This window comes from Podarcis cretensis, assembly GCF_951804945.1.
Source record: "Podarcis cretensis genome assembly, chromosome: 6".
Taxonomy (NCBI): domain Eukaryota; kingdom Metazoa; phylum Chordata; class Lepidosauria; order Squamata; family Lacertidae; genus Podarcis; species Podarcis cretensis.
In genome coordinates, this window is record NC_137175.1 from 58,012,468 (window position 1) to 58,032,914 (window position 20,447).

The 20,447-nt window shown below is 39.7% G+C and overlaps 1 protein-coding gene and 1 long non-coding RNA gene across 2 annotated transcripts in view; one reads left to right on the forward strand and one right to left on the reverse strand.

Moving 5' to 3' along the window:
• The window catches only part of TUT4 (terminal uridylyl transferase 4), a 33,658-nt gene extending 16,780 nt beyond the window's left edge, over window positions 1-16,878 (reverse strand). The window contains exons 1-12 of the mRNA XM_079982443.1: window positions 16,752-16,878; window positions 10,005-10,669; window positions 8,496-8,659; window positions 7,203-7,319; window positions 6,386-6,563; window positions 5,065-5,153; window positions 4,480-4,531; window positions 4,124-4,193; window positions 3,539-3,665; window positions 2,171-2,290; window positions 1,690-1,911; window positions 1,402-1,576 (exon numbers count right to left, since the gene is read on the reverse strand). Of these exons, the coding sequence (XP_079838569.1) occupies window positions 1,402-1,576; window positions 1,690-1,911; window positions 2,171-2,290; window positions 3,539-3,665; window positions 4,124-4,193; window positions 4,480-4,531; window positions 5,065-5,153; window positions 6,386-6,563; window positions 7,203-7,319; window positions 8,496-8,659; window positions 10,005-10,560 (1,870 nt within the window). The 5' untranslated portion in view covers window positions 10,561-10,669; window positions 16,752-16,878. The remainder of the gene's footprint in view (window positions 1-1,401; window positions 1,577-1,689; window positions 1,912-2,170; window positions 2,291-3,538; window positions 3,666-4,123; window positions 4,194-4,479; window positions 4,532-5,064; window positions 5,154-6,385; window positions 6,564-7,202; window positions 7,320-8,495; window positions 8,660-10,004; window positions 10,670-16,751) is intronic.
• LOC307219331 lies at window positions 7-7,797 on the forward strand. Its single transcript, XR_013840372.1, has 4 exons — window positions 7-788; window positions 6,199-6,388; window positions 7,119-7,154; window positions 7,551-7,797. It is a non-coding gene; the product is annotated as an uncharacterized lncRNA (long non-coding RNA).
• Window positions 16,879-20,447: the final 3,569 nt, after the last annotated feature.

Here is a 20,447-nt window from a genome sequence, read left to right on the forward strand (position 1 = left end):
CCAGTAATACGTTTGCTGCTGTTGTTCAATAGGACCTTCAAGTACGATATCAACATACCATATTTTAAATAGGGCTGCAACATTTTACTTTATTAATCACTTAAAGCATAATTATTGAAAACATTTTCATTTTACTAAAAAGGTGTACCTGGTTAATCAGTTGACACCTTTTTTATAAATTTTTTTTGAAAGCAATTAAAAAAACTGCAGATGGGAACTGCCATATTAAAAAATGGCATTCCATATGCAAGCATGTATGTTTCTCAGAATTATTCCTGTTGACATATGCCTGAATCGTCTTAAAACAAAGAAAGTACCCCCTTTTTAGCTTTCTCCTTCATATTAACTTTTTCTCATTTTTATTTATTTGCAGTATTTCTACCTTGCCTTTTACCCCATGGTTGCAATGCAAACCCTTCAAACTTAATAAATATAAAACATAATAAATATAATAAATCTGAAAAAACCTCATGTGATTTCATTAATCAGGTCACAACCCTGATCTGAAATTATGTAAATATTATACTGTTATCCACAGATTTTATGCAGAATAACTTCATTTGAATATTACCATTTTTCTTACAGTGTTGAGTATTGTGGTTTGGTTCACACGTAACACTGAGTCAAAGAATGGCTACACATGAACAAGCGAGTGTTAAGATACTTAGAGGAAAAAACAGAGCTACTTTGCTCCTCCCCAGATCCTGCTACTGCTGTGCTACCCAGAGCTAAGCTATGGTTTCACTTAATGTAACATCCAAACTCAGGCGTACCGTTTGTCTTCCCAGGTAAGTGGTAAGCCAAGAACCAACTTTGTCTACAGCTGGTGGTTCATCTATAATGCTAAAGCCAAACCATAGCATAACATAGCAGCAGCAGGACCAATTTTGGTGCAAACCAGCCGTGATTTTTCCCTCTGAATACCTGCATGCTCACTCACTTTTACCTATGGTTTGGCTTAGCATTGCATATGAACTGGGCCTAATATAAAAAAATACAGGAATAACAAGGCTATCACTCATTAGGGATTTATCTCCAGCCACAATATTCTGGCATAAAAAAATGAATAAAAGGGAATGGCATGTTTCCTGCCTCAATAGAATTATTGCTTATAGTTCAAGACCAGCAACTTGAGTCCATTTCTCCTCTAGAAATACAATATATTTAACTACAGATATATTTGAATACAAATTCAAAGTAAAGTTTTTAAACTAAAATTTCCAAATTATTATGGGCAGATGAGTGCCAGTCAACAAAGTCAAGTATATGACAGTTATACAAAGAAAAGCTGTATTTTCCACATTTGTAGCTAATGTAGCATAAGACAGTGTTTTATCTACAAAAAGTTAGATAAGTAAGGCAAGAGTTCCCAAAGTCTCTTTACAAAATGCAGTGCCCCACCTTCAATGGCTATTCGCCTTTTAGGCCAGGTTTTGTTCTCTCTGGTTAAAAGTTCTTGTACCCGTATGCTGATAACATATTCTTCCAAAGCAAATTCCAGTGTATAGAACTTCAACAATTCTAACCACAGTTGTCCCAGAGATATCTGGTGTGGTGTTTCCAATGCTAAAGGAGACTGAAAGAAGCAGAAAATGGAAGCTTAAATTTCTGGTTCTTTGGTCATTAAATTTTATCAAGAAAAGAGTCAAGAAAGAAAAGAATAATTTCCATTTAAACAGACTCGCTTACCTTGCCATTCTTCTCCTTTGGATTAGTTTGGGTGTCTGTTTCTAAGGATGCTGCACTCTTGTTACCACCTCTGTGCTGTTCACCTTTAGCTTTGCCTTCTACACCATTCAAATTTTTTCCTGCTCCATTGTTTGATGGTTTGTATTCCCATACTACCAATTTTTCATCTTCTATGCCCTTCAGCTGGTAATCATCAGCCTTCTTAGAATCAAAACCTTCAATCTAAACAATGCAAAATAAATAAAACAGAAGCCTTTTCAAAGAACAAGAGCAAGTGCTATACATATAAGACATTCAAATATATAAGCATTTATTTTATGCTATAAATTATGTTTAGATATAAATTGCCAATGGAGATACAAAAGCTACTTTAGATAGATCCTGTGGAAAGTTGTGACTTCCTTATTTGGGTCCACACAACTAATCACAAATTTATTTGAATCCAGACACTTCACTTGCATTTAAAAAAACCCCAACTTACGCAGTTGCCTAAATATGATGGTAGTATACGTGGTTCTCTTTGTTGAAGGAAAAATATCACCATTAAGGCAAAAGAATATGAGGGTATCCCGCCTTCTGCCTGGCAGTCAATATGGCACAGCTACAAAAAGGGAGAAGAAAGGTTTCGTTTGGTGCTTTGTATATATTTCCAGCAACACATAGTAGATCTTGCAAATTTTGAATTTAGCCAGCATTTTTTCTAGTCATAGAATAAAGGCCTACATAACCAGGTCTGAAGGCATATAAAACAACAACCTTACTGATGCTAAGCAGGTCTGTGCTCTGCCTTTAGAACCCTATGTAATCTACCTTAAATTCCAATATGGAAGAAAGGCAGGATACAAATGTAGTAAAACAAACAAACAAACAAATGTCTGTTATCTATAAACCAATGTGGAAAAGTACAAAAAATTAAACAGTGGTCATTTTAAATATTATTAATACTTCTAATACACATTCACTTAATCAGTTGACCTGGACAACATCCAGACAGAGTTTCCCATTTACATAAACATGGGTTACATGGAAGACACACATTAAATCCAGATATTCACAAGTTTTAATTAAGAGTCTACTTTGAGTATGAGGGTAACTTTGATATTACCCATTCTTTTCTATGCTTACTCAAGCTATGAACTGCACTACTTCATTATTTCATCAATTGCATCTTCCCTCAATTCAAGACTTAGCTCATCCTTTCACCTTTGAGATGCTAATTTCCCTCTCAGTATATTGTTTCCCTATCTGTAGAATTCAATTGACTACTTCAGATACAGGTGGTGACCATTTTGCACAGGGGTTTGGTGCCTTTGTCCCTGTGCGTGTTGACAGAGCACACATAAGCCCACCCCAGTTCCTTCCTCTTCTGGATCCAAAATGGCCTGTGCGTTGGTAGTTGTGCGTCAATCAGACACATGCAAAATAGTCACTGCCTGTACAAAAAAAGATGTAACACAATTTGGATAGAGAAAAAAATTTCAAATATTCCTCTTTGTAGAATGTACAACAAACATTTCCAGAGCTCCACTTCCAGAGGCAGCTAAAAGGTCCTCTGATATTCCAGTGCATCTTTTAGAGAGTACAAGGAGCTTCAGTGAGAAGGGGATGCCTGAGAAGCCCCAAGGCACATCCAGAAGCCTCTAAGTGTACATGGAGACTCTGTGCTCAGCCTTTTGCATTTTATCCAAATACTGTACTATTTCAGATTCAGAAAAAGAGATATCATTTTAGAATTAATCTAATCTAATCTAATCTAATCTGTACAGGTTCCTTTCAGCATTGTAAAAGGTTACTGCATTTACATATTAAGTACACATGCAAGGAATAAATATTTTCATTTAAAACTTACTCTAGCCCAGTAACGAAAAGCCAACACCAAAGGAACGAGAACTGGTTCCAGTTTGCCAAGCGCAGCTAGCAGATCAGTTGTAAGGCAGGCCACATCATTTCCAGCACTTACTTTGCAAGTTAAACCACTGAGATTGAAACAAATTTTAAGAAAAGTTGCAAGTTAAACCACTGTCCCTCAGTGAGTGATCAAAAAGAAAAACATGCAGTTTAGTCTTGCATTGGTTTCTTTCCTGATGCTGATTGCTTACCGCAGATACTGAAATCTATTTATCTAGCCAAAACATTATGCATTTTAAGCCTCAACAGTTTCAATAGATGGGTGAGGGAAATGCTCAAAAGTATCACTGAAATCAACAGGACTTTGAAAGTGCTTAAAATTTTGAGTGAACTGCACTCTTTGTTGTTTCTGTGCTATTTGTTAAAAGCTCCTACACCTGGAAAATGGAGGAAGCAGTTCTGGAGCTAGCTTCAAAGTAAAGAACTACATTCTATCCTTTGTAATCGATTGTAAAATGCCAAACGTAAGATGGTGTCTCATCAATAATCCTTTTAACTTGAACACGTAAAACAAAAGTACACAAACCTCTTAACATCTTTACAAAAAACAACAGGAACTTTGGCATGGAAATCTGATTCCACATCAGAGTAAGAAGCTGTAAGAGGAAAAACAGAAGAGCATATCAGGAAATTAAAAAATCTTCCATAGTTCTCTCAAACTGATTCAAATCTATCTGGGTAATATAAGCAATTAGAAGGTTACTATGTCCTCTGTTAGATACCCAGAATTAATTACAATAATTTTTTATTGTTTATCATCCCATTCTCTATTATTGTTTTTATGGACACTGTTGAGCAATGCAGAAACTTAAACAGCATATAAACATTTTAAATAAATCAGAATATGAAGTAAGTGAGGAAGAAAGGGGGGGGAGCTCTTACCACTGTTTTTCAAAATATCAAGCACCTGTATCAGAACATCCGGATGACTCATCTAAAATAATGAGGAAGAAGGTTATTTTACCCTCATTTTAATTCTATCAAAAGAAGGAAGGCAATTGTATTATTAATAGTCACAGGTATGATCCAGACCTCTGCTTACCTGCATAACAAGCACAGTACAGGGTCTTAACATGTACCAACAGGGCCCAGAGAGCCAGATGTGCTTGTTCCTGGAACCTGAATCTAATCAACAGTTATGTACAATGAAGAGATCCCTAATTATGCTACAGCTATGTGAGTGTACCAGTTACTCCTAGTTTAAGCATGCATATGGGTGCGCCACCAACTCTGTCCAGTTGGGACAGGGCCTATCCTCGGGAATTCTCTCTCACTCCTTTATCAACTCATAAATAAACTGGTGGAGGAAAGGTTTCTCATAAGTGAGAACGAATGGAAGTTATCATGGAACTTACTAATTCCAGGTCAAGAACATCACTGAAAGCTATACTAGTGAGAAAAATCTTTGAGACCATAGACATAAAACATTTCTAGCTCAATAATGTCACAGACATTTCTTCAACTTACCGTGGAGGGAAATTTTATATCAATATTAATATCACTAGTTTTAAAAGCAAATCTAGTTAGACAGGATCCATACATCCTCAATGAGCATTCTGAAAATAAAGAAAGGGTTCCATAAGCAATCATGTAGCATTCATAACCATTTCAAAATTTTGAACCATTTTCAAAATACTACGGATACAATCTGAAAGCAAACATACAAGAAATAAGTCCTACTGCTACTGACTGTATAAAGAATACCATTTTAATTCTGGTCATAAGGCGTTTTATGATTAGAAAAGCAAAAATTAAATAGTTTGCTCAAATTAATCCCACAAGTGCAAACTGACACAGCATTGACTCATGTGCCATTACAGGTCTCTTCTAGTCCAGATACACAACAGACACAGATAAAGGCTTTATTCTACCCACCCACCCCGATAAAGTCAAATGCTCTCAGCATTGAATGTTAGCATTGTGTGTAATCATGGGATTACTTCTAAGAAAAAAATGTATTTAATACTAGGGTGTGTAAGCATGCTTAGCAACATGTGCAACACTTTTATGCATGATGAATGCACACCTACCTATTTAATTGCAGGTAGATGCTACAGGAACCCTTCATGCGCAACATAGACAAATGTATATTCATCCCACATTACATTATAATGTACAACACTGTACACTTGACAGCTTTTGATCTGTAAGTCTACTACATCTCTGTATTACATTTAACTGCACTGGTATGGAAAGAATACACAATATAAAATGCAATTACCAGACACTGGTATTAGATACAGACAGCTTCATTACTGAAAATGTGATGCTTTCCTATCCAAATGTTGAGGGTATTTTGCTCTCATCAATTCAACTATATGTTTTGGTTTTGTCTTGAACTACAAGATCTGCAATGGCCGGTGAATCAATGCTGTTTTTTCCTAATATGAACAAGATACTTAAATTTCTGCTTTTCTAACCATAAAGTACTTTATAACCATAAAAGAAAAATTATTCATTTTATATACTTGGAAGCAAAGCATTTATGCACATCTGAGAAACTGTGGAAAATCAGGTTGGGCTTTATCTGCCTGAAAATTTTTACATGAAACCCTCAATTAAAATAATAATCTTCAACAAACCTTTTAATATTCCATAAAGGAAGAGAAAGTAAAGATACAAGAATGTCAGAAGCCACCAATACCATCCTGTACTACAACTTTCCAAAACTGGTATTTTAATGTACAGTTGAATACACGGAAGTCAAACTGATTGTAGACCCAAAATGTATTCTCAGCGAACAAGCAAACAATCTCCTTAAAGAAAACTAAGAATCTACATTAGGTACCTGGTAAGTGTTGCTGAATTATCTTTTCCATATCCCATACAATTTCCTGGCGGATTTTGAAATCATTATCCGATATGCCTTGTTCCTTTGCTGCCTCCATCAGCGTAAAACTCAAGGCAGTTACTTGTGCAGGGGAAGGGGGAGGGAGAGCACGGAGTTCGTTTTCTTCTTGCTTTTCCTGAAAATATTATGAGTGGTAAAGAATAGTGTTACCACTGGAAGAATTTTCAGGTTCAACCCATTTTTATGTGCTTCTTTAAATCTTGTTAATGCCAGCCTATAGCAAAAACTGTCCATGAAAGTGATATAATGTCAACAGGTCATTAAAGATATCTGAGAAACACCATAAGATAGGGTTGCACAACTTTTGCTCCAGTGCACATCATGAATTATCTTATAGAGATGCTGCAAGGTTCAGTGTTGTCACCCATGTTGTTAGTATTTGGATATTATAAATGTGCTGATGACATTCAGCTCTATTTTTCCTTTTGTCGCAAGATGAGGAGGAGCAGCAGTAATGCACTGAAGCAGTTCATGTAAATTAATATTTTATGTGCTTAACATTTTTTATTTGTTTAACAAGATATCTTAAGTGCAACAGATGGGGGCAGGCAGAGGGAGCTAGAGACAGAATTATCTGCACAATAACAGACAATAGGAAAACACTTTTTTTCCCACCATCTACAATATAGTCTTATGATTACAGTGCTTTAACTATTTACTTTGGTTTCAGGCCAATAATTCTTAGAAGTTATAGGAAGCAATTAAAGTAAGTATAATTCTGGTAAAAAATTCCAAGCCTTGATCTAAAACTTACCATGATATTCTTTTTATGACGTTTTTCTTTAATATGTTTGTGAGCTCCCTGGATATTTTCAATGTGAACTAAGCAGAGCTTGCATAGGTACTGGCAATTAGAGTACTCTGGAGAGCGCTGTGGAAAAACCACACATTTAAAATTCAGCAGCCAATTAATTATGTCTGTTTCATTTTCCATTGTGACGATAATAAAATGCTACTAAGCAATGAGCATAGTAGATGGGGATTGTCCTTGCTGTTCACACTGGGGTACGAAGAATTTATTCACACATTTCTAAATAGTTTAGACTCATATTTTTCATATTTCTATGACACCACTAACGCAGCTCTTCTTGTTTAATGCTAGAAATCATAAAATACCAGAAACCTAGAATCAGCTAAATCCTAACAAAAGATGCAGTACCTGCACTCAATTTTGCTCATTCTGAAGAGAAAAATTTTTTTTGGCAGAGTTTGAAGAATTGGCAAAAGAAAGATTCAGAGCACCAAGGCTCAGAGACGTATATGGAAAGGCAAGAAAAAGGACTTGGGATCATGAGCAGTTCAACAGAAAAGTACTTCCAAAGCTCTGCAATAGTGAGACCTACCCTGGATATGAAGGTGGGAGACTAGCCAAATAGTAAAAGAATAAGTGCAGTAAGCCTAAGCCCCATGAAAAAGTAAGTTTTTTTTTTTTAAAAAAAAAAAAGGAAAATGGGCCCAGAGAAGGCAAGGGGCCACGAAAAGCAGATATTTTACTGGCCTTCAGTCTTTTAAAGAAAGAAAGAAAATTCTCTTTGCCCTGAAAAAGCCTGTGCATTGACCCACAGCACTTGCCAGAATGGTTATGCACACTGGCTAACATGCACAAAATTCAGCTTTTTACACATCACCAAAAAAATTGCTCAGAAATAATGTCTCCTGACATGACCCAAAATCAATTAGGCAAGTGGTGGCAAACACACAAATGTTGGCTTGTCATGGACAAACTGCCTTTTCACCAAAGTTACTATGCACCCAAAATATCATGTGATTAAACCCCAACTGAAATGAAAAGCATATAATCTGTGTTCCCACTGATTATGAGAACACACAGTGCAAATCAACATCTGCTATAAGGGGGGGGGGAGAGCAAAGGATGAGCCTCTGTCTTTTCTAGAAACTGTTTCTACCTCCTTAAAGAGAACAATCTCACACTCCACCGTTATTAAAGAAATTAAGTAGCTAATTATTTTCTTCTGAATTATGTGACATGCTATGGTAAGCAGAAAAAAATCATCACCTAAAAAAGAAAACTGTACAGTTTACTTACTTTTTCCAAGCGAATAATATAATCTCTTTCCAGTCGCTCTTCTGCTTGTTTCAAGCCTAGCTGCTGTTCGGCCGTCAATGTTGATTCATCAATTACAGCAATATTTTCTAAATAATCCGCCTCTGAATTAGCTTCTTTAGCAGAATCTGATTTTTTTATTTTACCTAATGAAAGGAGGAGCAAAGTTGATTATTAACTTGTTTTCTCCAGACTACCTTAAATGTAAGCTAAGGGAAAATTAAATAAATTGGAAATCCTAAAATGTGAATATGCTCTCTCCTTGATAATTATGCGAAACTAAGCATAGAAATAAAGCTGAATTTTAAAAAGTAAAAAAATTTTTATTGTTCTCAGACTCATTAACAAGAATCATACCCTTGAGCTATTAGAATTACCGAGATAACGTAACAGGTAGAGCAATTCAGAAAGCACTACTGTATATGAAATTATTATTATTATAAACCAATATGCAATGTTTTATTAACTTCAATTGCATGTTGCATGTTATATTTAGGCCTGGTTCACACATCACTTCAAATGAAGACATATAGTTCAGTGCTACAGCATCTGCTCACCCGGGCGATTGGAGGAAATTGATTGCCCAAAGTCTTCATGGATTTATTATCTGCTACTGTATTTATACTGCATACTGTACTTATTTTTCAAATTTGTGTGTTGTTTTACTGTTTTACTTTGTTTTTATTGGCTTTAATTAGCAGCAGCATTATTATTATTACTATTTTAAAATTACTTTTATTACTTTTAATTAGTATTTTGTAAACTGCCCAGGTATCCTGATTGGATTAAGAGGGATTTAAAATTTGAACAACAAAAAACCAAATAAAGAAATGAATGCTATAGCACACAGAGACAGCAGTGACATACTTGATCCACACTGGGTCTACACATGTAACAGAATGGGGTAGAAAAATGGACTGCCATGTTTTAGGCGGCATGTGGGAGATACTACATTTGAATTATGCCCCTGATTTGTTCTTTAAAGACTTAGGAGCAAGATTTGACTAGGCCTTCGCCTGGTATGCCAATTTTCTATTTGAATGGAGATGCATGCATATGTATTTTATTTGTTTGCTTTTAACACAGAGGAGTTGAAAATTGTGACCCTACACCTGCCATCTGATGTGCTGCATTCCATTTTATCACCTCTTCCTGGAGTATGAGTAGGCATATATAGGGGGGACAAGCTATTCTTATATATTAGCTAAAAACTAGGTTCATAATAGCTGCTTAGAAACTATCATAGCAACTTAGAGTGACTGAGCAAAATGCAAGAGAATGTTTTATTTCAGAGCTATAATTATTTCTGCACTGAAACACAGAAAAAATATTTTTGTACTTTTAAAGGTTGTGGGGCAAACTTACATTACAAAACACATTTTTCTACCACTTGATAGTATAGATATAACTAATATGCACAAAGCAAAAGCCATTCAAAATGCATTTCAGACTGTTGGATTTTTAAAAATAAAAACTGAATCCAGCACTCACAGGAGTCTTCAGATTTGTGTTCCATTGGTCCCAGATCCAAACCACTTTTGACTGAGTCCCCAGGCTGATTAGTATTAATTTTGGATATATCATCTCCAGGTGGATTTTCCAATTCAGAACTCCTTCTCTGGGCAGATGGTAAGCTTTCTGTGCTAGCACCATTCTCTGAAATATGGGAGCTTGAAAGATTTTCAACCATGTGCTGAGCTCTTATCTGTTTCGGATCATCTACTTCTGCTGGTACATTTGGTAACCTTTTTGCTTTACATTGATCTTGAATATTTGACCCCATGTCTTTACATCCAGCAATACAACTATTTGTCTTACATGATTTATTTTCTCCTGACTTCTCAGGACAAACATCATTCTGCTTATTCTTTTTGCAACTGCTCCCACCTGAAGAACTTTTTCCAGCTTCTTTTATAGATTTGTCATTTTTGTTAGTTTTATAATTTTGATTGGTTGTAACTCTGACAGCTTTGCTTTCTTCACAGACAATTTGGGCAGATTTTCTTGTGTCATGATTTCCAGTTTTTGAGCTCTTGCCCTCTTCCATTATTGAGAAGACCTGCTTCGTCTATTACTTGAGACTACTTGAAATATAATTTTGCAACAACTGGAGTGGAGCAGAATCCTCTGTTCAGGCAGGGTATCTGGCTGATTGTCTGATGAGAAAAATTGAGAATGAGAACACAAAGAAACTCTTACATTGTTAAACATAGTCCTAAATTAAATTAATATCAAAAATGCTTGCAATGAGAGACTAAAGCTAAGCATGTCGGGGGGAGGGGAGAATAATGGAGGGAACATTCACATGGTGTGATGGAAATATCCTCTATTAGTTTAATAAGAGCACAATCCAAACCCTCCTCCACATTTTGTTGGCTGGGGGTGATTAGGATGGAGAAGATTCTCTACACCAACCTGCAGGGGAAGAGGGTCAGTTAGCTTTGACCAAGTGGATGGTAAGCTAGCGCTAGTTGCTCTCCCAACAATCATAGTGTAGAGAGCCCCAAAACAAGGTGATACTGAATCCAAAACCCTGGAGATATTCCAAATGTTCTGTTCCTATGCCAGCTTGCAGCTTGTGAACCAGCAAAGCTTTGGATGTGGCAGTGCCTCTGCACCTCACAGGCCCTGTGTTAAGCTTGCTCTGCCCATTAATTTTGAGATTTTCATTTGCCCTGTGTTGGGGCAACGCAAGCACTAAAGCAGCAGGGGGAGAAATATCCTTCAGCACATTATGTTAGGCATGCTCTTCCTTGAGGCTTCCTAGGGACTTCTACTTTACTGGCCACATTTTAGAGCTCCAAACTCTTACAATTGTTTTGTAGAAATGTTGCCAACTAGTAATGTTTTCACAAACATTAAAAAAACATTTCAGAGCATTCATACATAGGCCTCTGCTTTACTTATACCTCTACAACTTCCAAAATAAGTTTGCTTTCACTTCAGTTTTTTCATTGTAAGTTCAGAGAGAGAGAGAAAAGTACACTGTATCGCAACAGTGTCAAAACAATGATATGTAACACAAAAAGGACTACCTGAAAGTTGCAATAAAATATATGTTGTAAATATTGCTTTTTAAAATTACCTCAAATGTTAATAAAAGGACAACATTGGCTTTAGCAATGAAATAACAATGATTTCAGAATAAAAACTATCCTTCATTTACGTAGTTATTTGTTAATTCACTCATATTTGTAAGCCTAACCCACCTCAACCTGCTCAGAACAGGCAGCAAATTATTATTATTATATAAATGCTGACATCAGCTGGGGAAATTGATCAATTGGGTGGGCTAACCACGTTCACTAACCATTGATATTGCCTTGATAGGAAAGGAATGACAACTACATTGCTACAACAGAAACACACAGCAGTGTTGGGATTTCTTTATTGTATTTAAAACATGAATACAAACTTAAGCTACTTAAAATTTTATATAGAGAAAAAGGTATTAGCCACCTGGTGCTTAAACCTGAAACTTGCTATGTTTGAGGTTCTATTAATATTATGATTTGACTCAGACAATTGCACATAAGTTTCACTTTCGTTTCCTGATGGTTTTTAAGGTTTCATAATCTCAGTTATCTTCCACCAGCACTACCAACTGGGTGTAATATCAAGATGTGAATTATTGCAAAACCACATAAACCCAAACCTACTGAACTACAACTCATACAAAAAGCTTAATAACATTTAATACGAAAGAAGGAACTAAAATATTAGACCTGTCGAGAGCTAAAAGTAGGGATGGGAAACCTGTAGCTCTCCATACAACTACAACTTCCACCAACGCTGATCACTGGTCATGTTGGCTGGGAGCATCAGGGGGACCACAGGTCCCACCCACCTACCCACCACCCCATTTAAATAATATTAATTCATTTAAAAAGCATATGATTAATGAACTGAGTTTGCCTATTAACAAACCTAATTTGGGGCAGGAAGGGGGGACCCTTTCTCTCAGTGCTATTTTTCCTAGTTTCAATTCACCCATCCCTAAAAGGTATCTGCCTTGAGAGGGCAGATCCAAGCTTTGGGCAGATGTGGCTATTTTAAAGTGAGAAAAATTGCATGAGGTGTGTGAGGGGGACTATCCCTGCACTGCAGCTCCAATCAGTACAGTGGCACTTCATTTCTTGGGAGGAAACTGGGGGGGGGGGGGGAGAATGAGTATCAGGACATTTGAATGCTATTTAAACCCATTATTAGAGAAGCCCAGAGAAAATGGCCACATTGGGACAATCAAATATCTATTTTGTAAGCTGAGTGGTGAACAAGCTTCATGTATGCAGCTGCTTTGCTCCTCCCTTCACACAAGTGGGGAAATAAGCCAGAGAGCCACAGTTAACCATAACTTCCAAACTGAGAAATTATGTCTGGACTAGGAAATGGCCTGCAAGCAAGCCAGAATATGAAGTAATTGTTTAAAGCTGGTTTTCACGTCCAGGGGTGTTTCAAAAACATTAATCGTAATTTCCCACTTCAAATATAATAAGAAGCTACAGCAAAATTCTAGCTTGTGTTTCCACTTGTGTGAAGTGAGGAGCAAAGCAACTGAATGTAGATGCACAAAGTTCATTTTTATCTTAGTTTAGTAAGACAAAATTTGATTGTCCAAACACATCCAATTTAAGCTGAAGATCAGAAACCAACGCAGGGCAAGAAGACCCTTTGAAAAGAAGAATTCTTGCCCAAATTCCTCCATATAGTACCACAGATTCTGGCAAAACGAATGTAAATTGGCAGTAGTAAGCAAAAAAAACCCACAGGTAGTTTTTAGCAAATTGCCAAAAATATTTTTCTTTAAATGTGACTTTCTTTAAACACAACACATGATCTCTAAGAAAAATTTGCAGCTTGTCACTAAAAATAGGGTTGTTTTTTTCTTTGAATGCATTCAGGAGGAATTAGAGACCTAACCTCCATACCAGGTTGATAGAAAGCATAAGCAAAGGTACAGTTATACAGATGAAAAAGCCTTGCTGGGGAAGAATCAGCATGGTTTCTACAACAGGAAGTTTGGCCTTACCAATGATTTTGAATTCTTTGAAAGCACAACAAACATGCAGTGATCCAGTAGGTACTGTATCCAAGATTTCAAAAAGCTTTTGACAAAACACTTTACCAAAAGCTCCTCAGTAAACATAACAGCTGTTGGAAAAGACAACAATTTGATGGCTTTTATGATAAAATGGCCTTCTCTTTTGTAATTGCTATATAGCAATGTCCTCATGTAAATCCAGCCTTGTAGATAAGCCCACAAAGGTGTTAGTGCCTTCCCTTCTGTAGTTGCCCACTACATTTCTATTATAAGCACAGAGAAGCAGGCTTCCCTCCTCTGACAGTTTGATTTCTATCATGGGCACAGAGGAGGGAGGAAGCAGTCCTTCACTCTTTCACCAGCCCTCTCATTCATGTTTATAGAATTCTTGGTTGCCTACTAGGTGAATGTTTAAATATAAGGCAGTATAAATCTGTGATGTGGCCACATTTGGAAAACTGAGTACATTTCTAGACATGGTATGTGACCTCTGCTCAGAAACTAGTGCCTGGAGAAATGGCATGCAGGGAGATAAGATGTGGAGTGAGGGAAGAGTTCTGCACCCTTCACCCACATGCCTCTTTTGCTTTTAAAATCACTTTCCTTTTCTATGTAATTTGGACAGCTTCATCACAAGAACGTCTGGACTGACGTAATGTACCGGTAATTTATTTTACTAAACATACTGCAAAATGATAGAAAAGTTTTCTTTAGATTTACTCTGCGCTCATTGGAGAAACTGGAGTGGAATCTGGTGACAGGAGACAGATAAACTTGCCATTGTTGATCTTATTCCCTGTGGCTGATAGTCACAATAACTATTAAATGTGACATTAACACTCTTGCCTAGCTCAGCCGATTTTGATTCTTTCAGTATTTGGAAATACTAAATCATGTGAACTTACTGCAACATGAACTTTAACTTCCTAACAAACATTACCCTGTTCAGGGTTCATTGGCAGCATTCAAGAATCTCCATACAAGACATGTGCTGCTTGTAGTCTCTCACATCATAAACTGCACAAACAGCTTCTCAAAATAAGGGTAGTGTATCACACAGCTGTAAACTGGGGTTTTACCCAATTTGCATAAATACTAATGTGCAGAAAGTCTACGTTTGTTACAGAATGGCAATCACCTACTGTCAGAAAGGCTCTGGTTATGTTTACAGTGTCACAGTAAACCACAGTTAAACCAGGAATGCAGATAGTTTCTGCTTCACTCTCCCTCATGTGAACAGGAGTAACAAAACTTAATTCCTGGCTTGCATCATGTCCAAATGGGATTGTGGTTAGTTCTCCTCCACACAAACCACAATATAAAACCAAAATTTGTTCTTGACTTATCAATCATGGTTTATTTGGCACAAAACAAACCATAATTCTCAATTCAGACAAAATGCTAAGCCAAGGAGTTTGGGTTGTTGCCCCAACTCATGGTATTTGTGTTATTATTATCATCATCACCATCATCAACACAGTGACTCTACAAGTAAAAGAAGAGTGAGCAGAATCAATCTCCTTGCTAACATAATATTATTAACTATGGTTTACCATGATGTGTAAACTAGATCATTATTTTAAAACTTAAAAGATAACTTCTACTATGAACCCAAATTTTGAGACATCATCAGCTAGTATGCTTCTTTCACACTGTAATAATGGAAGAATCTTCCACAATTCTATGCCAGTGATACATGTGAACACCACCATAAAAATATCAGGTGCCCTTTTAAAAATTGATGTTAGCATAAATGAATTTTACATAGTTTTCAGCTCTTGATTGGACTGGCACCTAAAAAGGTTGATAGTGAACCCAAGCAATATCAAATATTTTTCAACCTTCATGTGGTCAAATCTTACATTCAAAAGGTTATTACAATGTCATAATACTTAAGATGATTACATAGAAGAGAAGCAGGACCATTTAACAACAGGCCCAATAAGTATTTTTGTTCTATTTTCGCTCTGCTATGAAACTGACCAATTTCACATTTTACAATGGAACTGAATACATACTCAAATCTGCATATCAATCATGGCTCCTCATAGTGTGCTTTTGAAATGTGCAACAACAGCAAAAGCTGTAAGTTTAATATACTGAAGCATGAACCCTTGATTTTCTCCATTTGCAAAATGCAGACAACTAATTAGTTTTTTAACCAGCTATTGACCAGAGATCACTTTATAGTGGGAAGGTTCCAAGTGAAAGTAGTCCAGTGCTAAGGCAGAGAGCCAAAAGCCTTACCCACCATCACTAAATAGCACAATATGCTCTGCTATTTTGTAGTGTGATAGCCTTAAGGTAGAAACCTATTTGTTGTAGTAGTTACTAAGCTCTTTAAAGTGCCCTGTAGGCTGATGGTGCTGCATAATAATTTACAACAGTGATGACACTGACCCCACTATTCGCCCCTCTGCTTTACTGAGAGGCTCCCAGACACCAGACACTCTAAGACCGGCACTCGGGAGCCCCCCAATTAAAAGCCCCAAGTGCGAAAGGGCTATTTTGTGGAGATCTGTGTCAAGCCCCTCCTCGCAGGAAACCCATCAAGTTGTGTTAACAGCTTAGCCCACTGTCAGAAAAACAGCTCGATTTCCCAAAAACATGCCTCTATAGGCTACGCTCCAACGTCTTTATAGTGCTCCCACGGAACAAACAACACCCCCTCTTAGCCCTCAGAAGTACACGTGCAGGATCAACTTTTTGGTGTGTGTCCCCTCTAAATTATCGAATTAGCCAACCACATCAACATCCCCCCCCCCCCCGCCCACACAAAAACACACACCAAAACAACTCGCTCTGGGCACAGTCCTCATCCAACGGCCTCTTTTCCTTAAACTTTCTATTCTTCCCACCCAGACAGGAGAGAAACAAAAGCAGGGGATGGGGAAGTGGGGTCCCAACCAGGACCCTAGCTAGGAGGGCGCCTGGCAGACCCCCACCCACCCACCCAAAAAGAGGCGCTCCGAGAAGACTTTAAAAAGTGGGCGCCGGGGGGGGGGGAGACCGTGGCGAAGGCGAGCGAAGGGCCTTGGTGCAGAGAGCCCCCCTCCCCCCACCCCCAGGAGGGCAGAAGCCAGGAGCGGGCATGGAAGGAGGGCGAAAGAGCGACGCGGGGGGGGGGGACGACGACGAGCCGCTTCCGTCTGCCGCCGCCGCCCTCTCTCTCTCTCTTTCTCGGGGGACTCAAGTACCTGGCTGTCAGCCCAGGGATGTGCCGGCCGCGTCTCCCTCCATGTCCTGCTCCGGCAGTTGGGAGGCCCCGACGCGAGCGCCTCAATCTGGGCCGGCCGCCATGTCAGCCGCGGCGCGCACTGCATTGTGGGGGAGGGGAAAGGAGGCGCGCGCGCGCGCGCGGCAGGCAGGGGGGGGGCGGTGTGAGGGACGGAGGGAGGGAGGGAGGCGGCGGAGGCTGCTTTCCGTCAACCTGCCTCAAGGCAGCGGCAGCCGTTGCTGTTCTGCCCCCACCCTCCCACCTATCCACTGTAACTACAATCCCGGTAGCCCCCTCTCTTCCCCTAGGAAAAGCTGAAATCCCTTCTCCTTTGAGGCCTCAAAAAGAAGGAGGAGAGAGGTGTCTTCAGGTGGAGGCTGAAACTCTTTGGCCGGGCAGCCCTCCGAGCTGCGCGCCGCCTCAGGGCCGAGAGGTGCTGCCTGCAGGGTTTCGTTTGCACCGTGGGCCGGGCTCGGCCCGCTGAAGCTGGCTTCTGTTCCACGGCTGACAGTCCCCTTCACGCAAACATATGAAGTAAATAAAGTGAAGCCCGGGTTAAAGTCGGTTCTGCGCTGACTGTGAGCTTTTGCTGAAAGGAAACCGCACATCCTAATCATCCAAACATTTTCTCGCACCAGGACTTTTGCTTTGCATCTTTAATACAAAACACGGACCTTAAAAACTTGAGGCGTAGAAAGCAAGCAAGCAAACAAACAAACAAACACGTAGCTGTGGAACAGATCCTCCTGATGACGCTCACAAGCAGATTCCGAAAAGGGATTAAGCGCAGTCCACCTCCATTGCCGGGACGCAGGTGGCGCTGTGGGTTAAAAGCCTCAGCGCCTAGGGCTTGCCGATCGAAAGGTCGGCGGTTCGAATCCCTGCGGCGGGGTGCGCTCCCGCTGCTCGGTCCCAGCGCCTGCCAACCTAGCAGTTCGAAAGCACCTCCGGGTGCAAGTAGATAAATAGGGACCGCTTACCAGCGGGAAGGTAAACGGCGTTTCCGTGTGCGGATGTCACGCTGGCCACGTGACCCGGAAGTGTCTCCGGACAGCGCTGGCCCCTGGCCTCTTAAGTGAGATGGGCGCACAACCCCAGAGTCTGTCAAGACTGGCCCGTATGGGCAGGGGTACCTTTACCTTTACCTTACCTCCATTGCCAACTATCTGCTCAGTTTTTAAAAATCGTGGGTTGAGAGGGCAATGTAGCATCGTGCGATAGATGAGGGATTTGTGGGATAAGCATGCTGAGAGTCATTTCATATGGTGCATCCAATCATGAAGACCACCCAAACTGTTTCCTAGCACCAGTGCTTCTCACAAGGGCTGTAATGTTTGTAACAGCCTGACCGTACATGTATTTCTTTTGAATTAATATGTGTATGAAGATCCTGGGCTGCTCAGATGATAAGACCCAGCTCATGGCCTCACTGATGTGGTCCAAAGGAAAACAAAGCAATACATTGACACCAGCATAGCTGCAGGAGTTGCTGGAAGGAGGCGTACAAGACGCCATCCAAACATCTTAGGGACTCTGCTCTGGATTTGTAAACATCACCAGCACTCCATACATCAGCTCTGGTGACCACACATTTGAGGAGATTTTGAGGAGATTTTGCCTACCTGGGTTCCACCATTACCAGCAACCTTTCAATCGATGCTGGACAAAGGTATTGGCAAGACAGCTACTGCAATGGCTTGCCTCTCCAAAAGGGTATGGGAGAACGTGATGCTAATGTCCAATACCAATATGAAGGTCTACCAGGCCTGCATGTTGAGCATGCTGCTTTCTGGAAGTGAGCAACTTACAACCACCAGGAGCGATGCCAGGAAGATTTGGGGCATCACACTCCCAAGTCAGCGATGTCTATTCTGGCTTGGTCATGTCCACAGAATGGAAGTTGGCAGGATTTCCAAGGATGTGCTCTACAGGGAGTTGGCTTCAGGCACCAGGCCCACTGGCAGATCAGCTCTGCATGACAAAGATGTCTGCAAACATGACATGAATGCTGGAGGAGCACAGAGAGAAGAAACACCATGGTGTATCTGCAGCCACACAGCTAGATGCCTTCATCTGCCCCAGCGGCAACAAAACATGTCTCTCTCTCCACAGCCACAGCAGGCACTGTAACCTTCCTACAGTTTGACTTCACCCCCAAAGGTGCACTCTTCCATTGTTTCCCAACTGCTGAATTCAGTGACACTTAGTCTCCAGCAAGCGAGCACAGAATTGTAGCACTTATCCTCTACACCAGCAGTCTCCAGGATTTTTCAGGACACTTTCAGTGCGATCAAGCCAAGATGCACAGTAAAGGCTAACAAATCTTATCTCCTTTCATACACATGCATGCATATTCTTCTTGTCCTTCCTCCATGGAGATTGGTTGCCTATAGAGGGTTACTCTCCTCTCAATAGCCTGGTTAGATAGACTAGGGCAGGGCAAGTACCAAACTTGGCCCTCCAGCTGTTTTGGGACTACAATTCCCATAATCCCTGACCTGCGGTCCTGTTAGCTAGGGATGATGGGAGTTGTAGTCCCAAAACAGCAGGAGGGCCATGTTTGGCCATGCCTGGATTAGGCTGAAAGTTAGTGACTTGTCCAAGGCCACCCAAGGAATTTAACAGCTAATTAAGAATTTGAGAGCTAGCACAGGTCACACCCACAGCATTCATTTAAAGCATATACAATACATATGTACAACACATAGTCCCCCTCCCCAAAAAAAGAATTATGGGAACTGTAGTTTACGCCTCACAGAGCTGCAATTTCCAGCACCCTTAACTTGAATGTTGGACTTGGAGCAGGAAGATCCTGGTCCAAATCTTCACTTGGCTATGATGAAGCTCATTGAGCCACTCACATTCTCAGTTTTACCTACCTTTCAGAATTATTGTGAGGATAAACTGGGGCACAGCTTTCATGCTGTTATGAGTTCCTTGGAAGACAGAGGGATAAAAATGTTATACAGTCACACCTCATGTCACATCCACTTCATGTTACGTTCTTTCAGGTTACGTCCCGCGGCAACTCGGAAGTACCAGAATGGGTTACTTCTGGGTTTCGCTGTTCACAGATGCGCAGAAGCGCAAAATGACATCATGCACATGCGCAGAAGCGGTGAATTGCGACCCGCGTGTGCACAGATGCGCCACTGCGAGTTGCGCTCTTTTCATGTTGCGAGTGGGCCTCCAGAATGGATCCCGTTCACAACCAGAGGTACCACTGTAAATAAATGTGAGCTCAGCTCTCCTTCAAGTCCAACATTCTCTCACTGCACCACTGGGATTTATCATGGTCAGTGACTCCACTACATTCTCACTCTTTCATTTTATTTTTAAAGAAAACAAGAAAGAAACAGGGAATTCTAACCCCCACCCCCAAAAAATCAGTGCAGTTTTGAAAGCAGTTGTTAAAAAGCAGTGATTAAAATCAGTTATTTTGAAAGGTTCAGTCTGCCATCTTTATTCAAATGGTGCTCAGTTGTGTCCAAACATAGATGAAAACTTACTTCTTGATCTCAGGAACCATGATGCAGAATTTGGTTACAATATCTTAAAAGAGGTGTCCAAATGCATGGTGAACTTTCCAAAATATATCGTATATTGTATTTTATTATTGCAAACTGCTTTAGGGGTTGAAAAAATACATATAAAAGTCATATCAATATTGCAATAA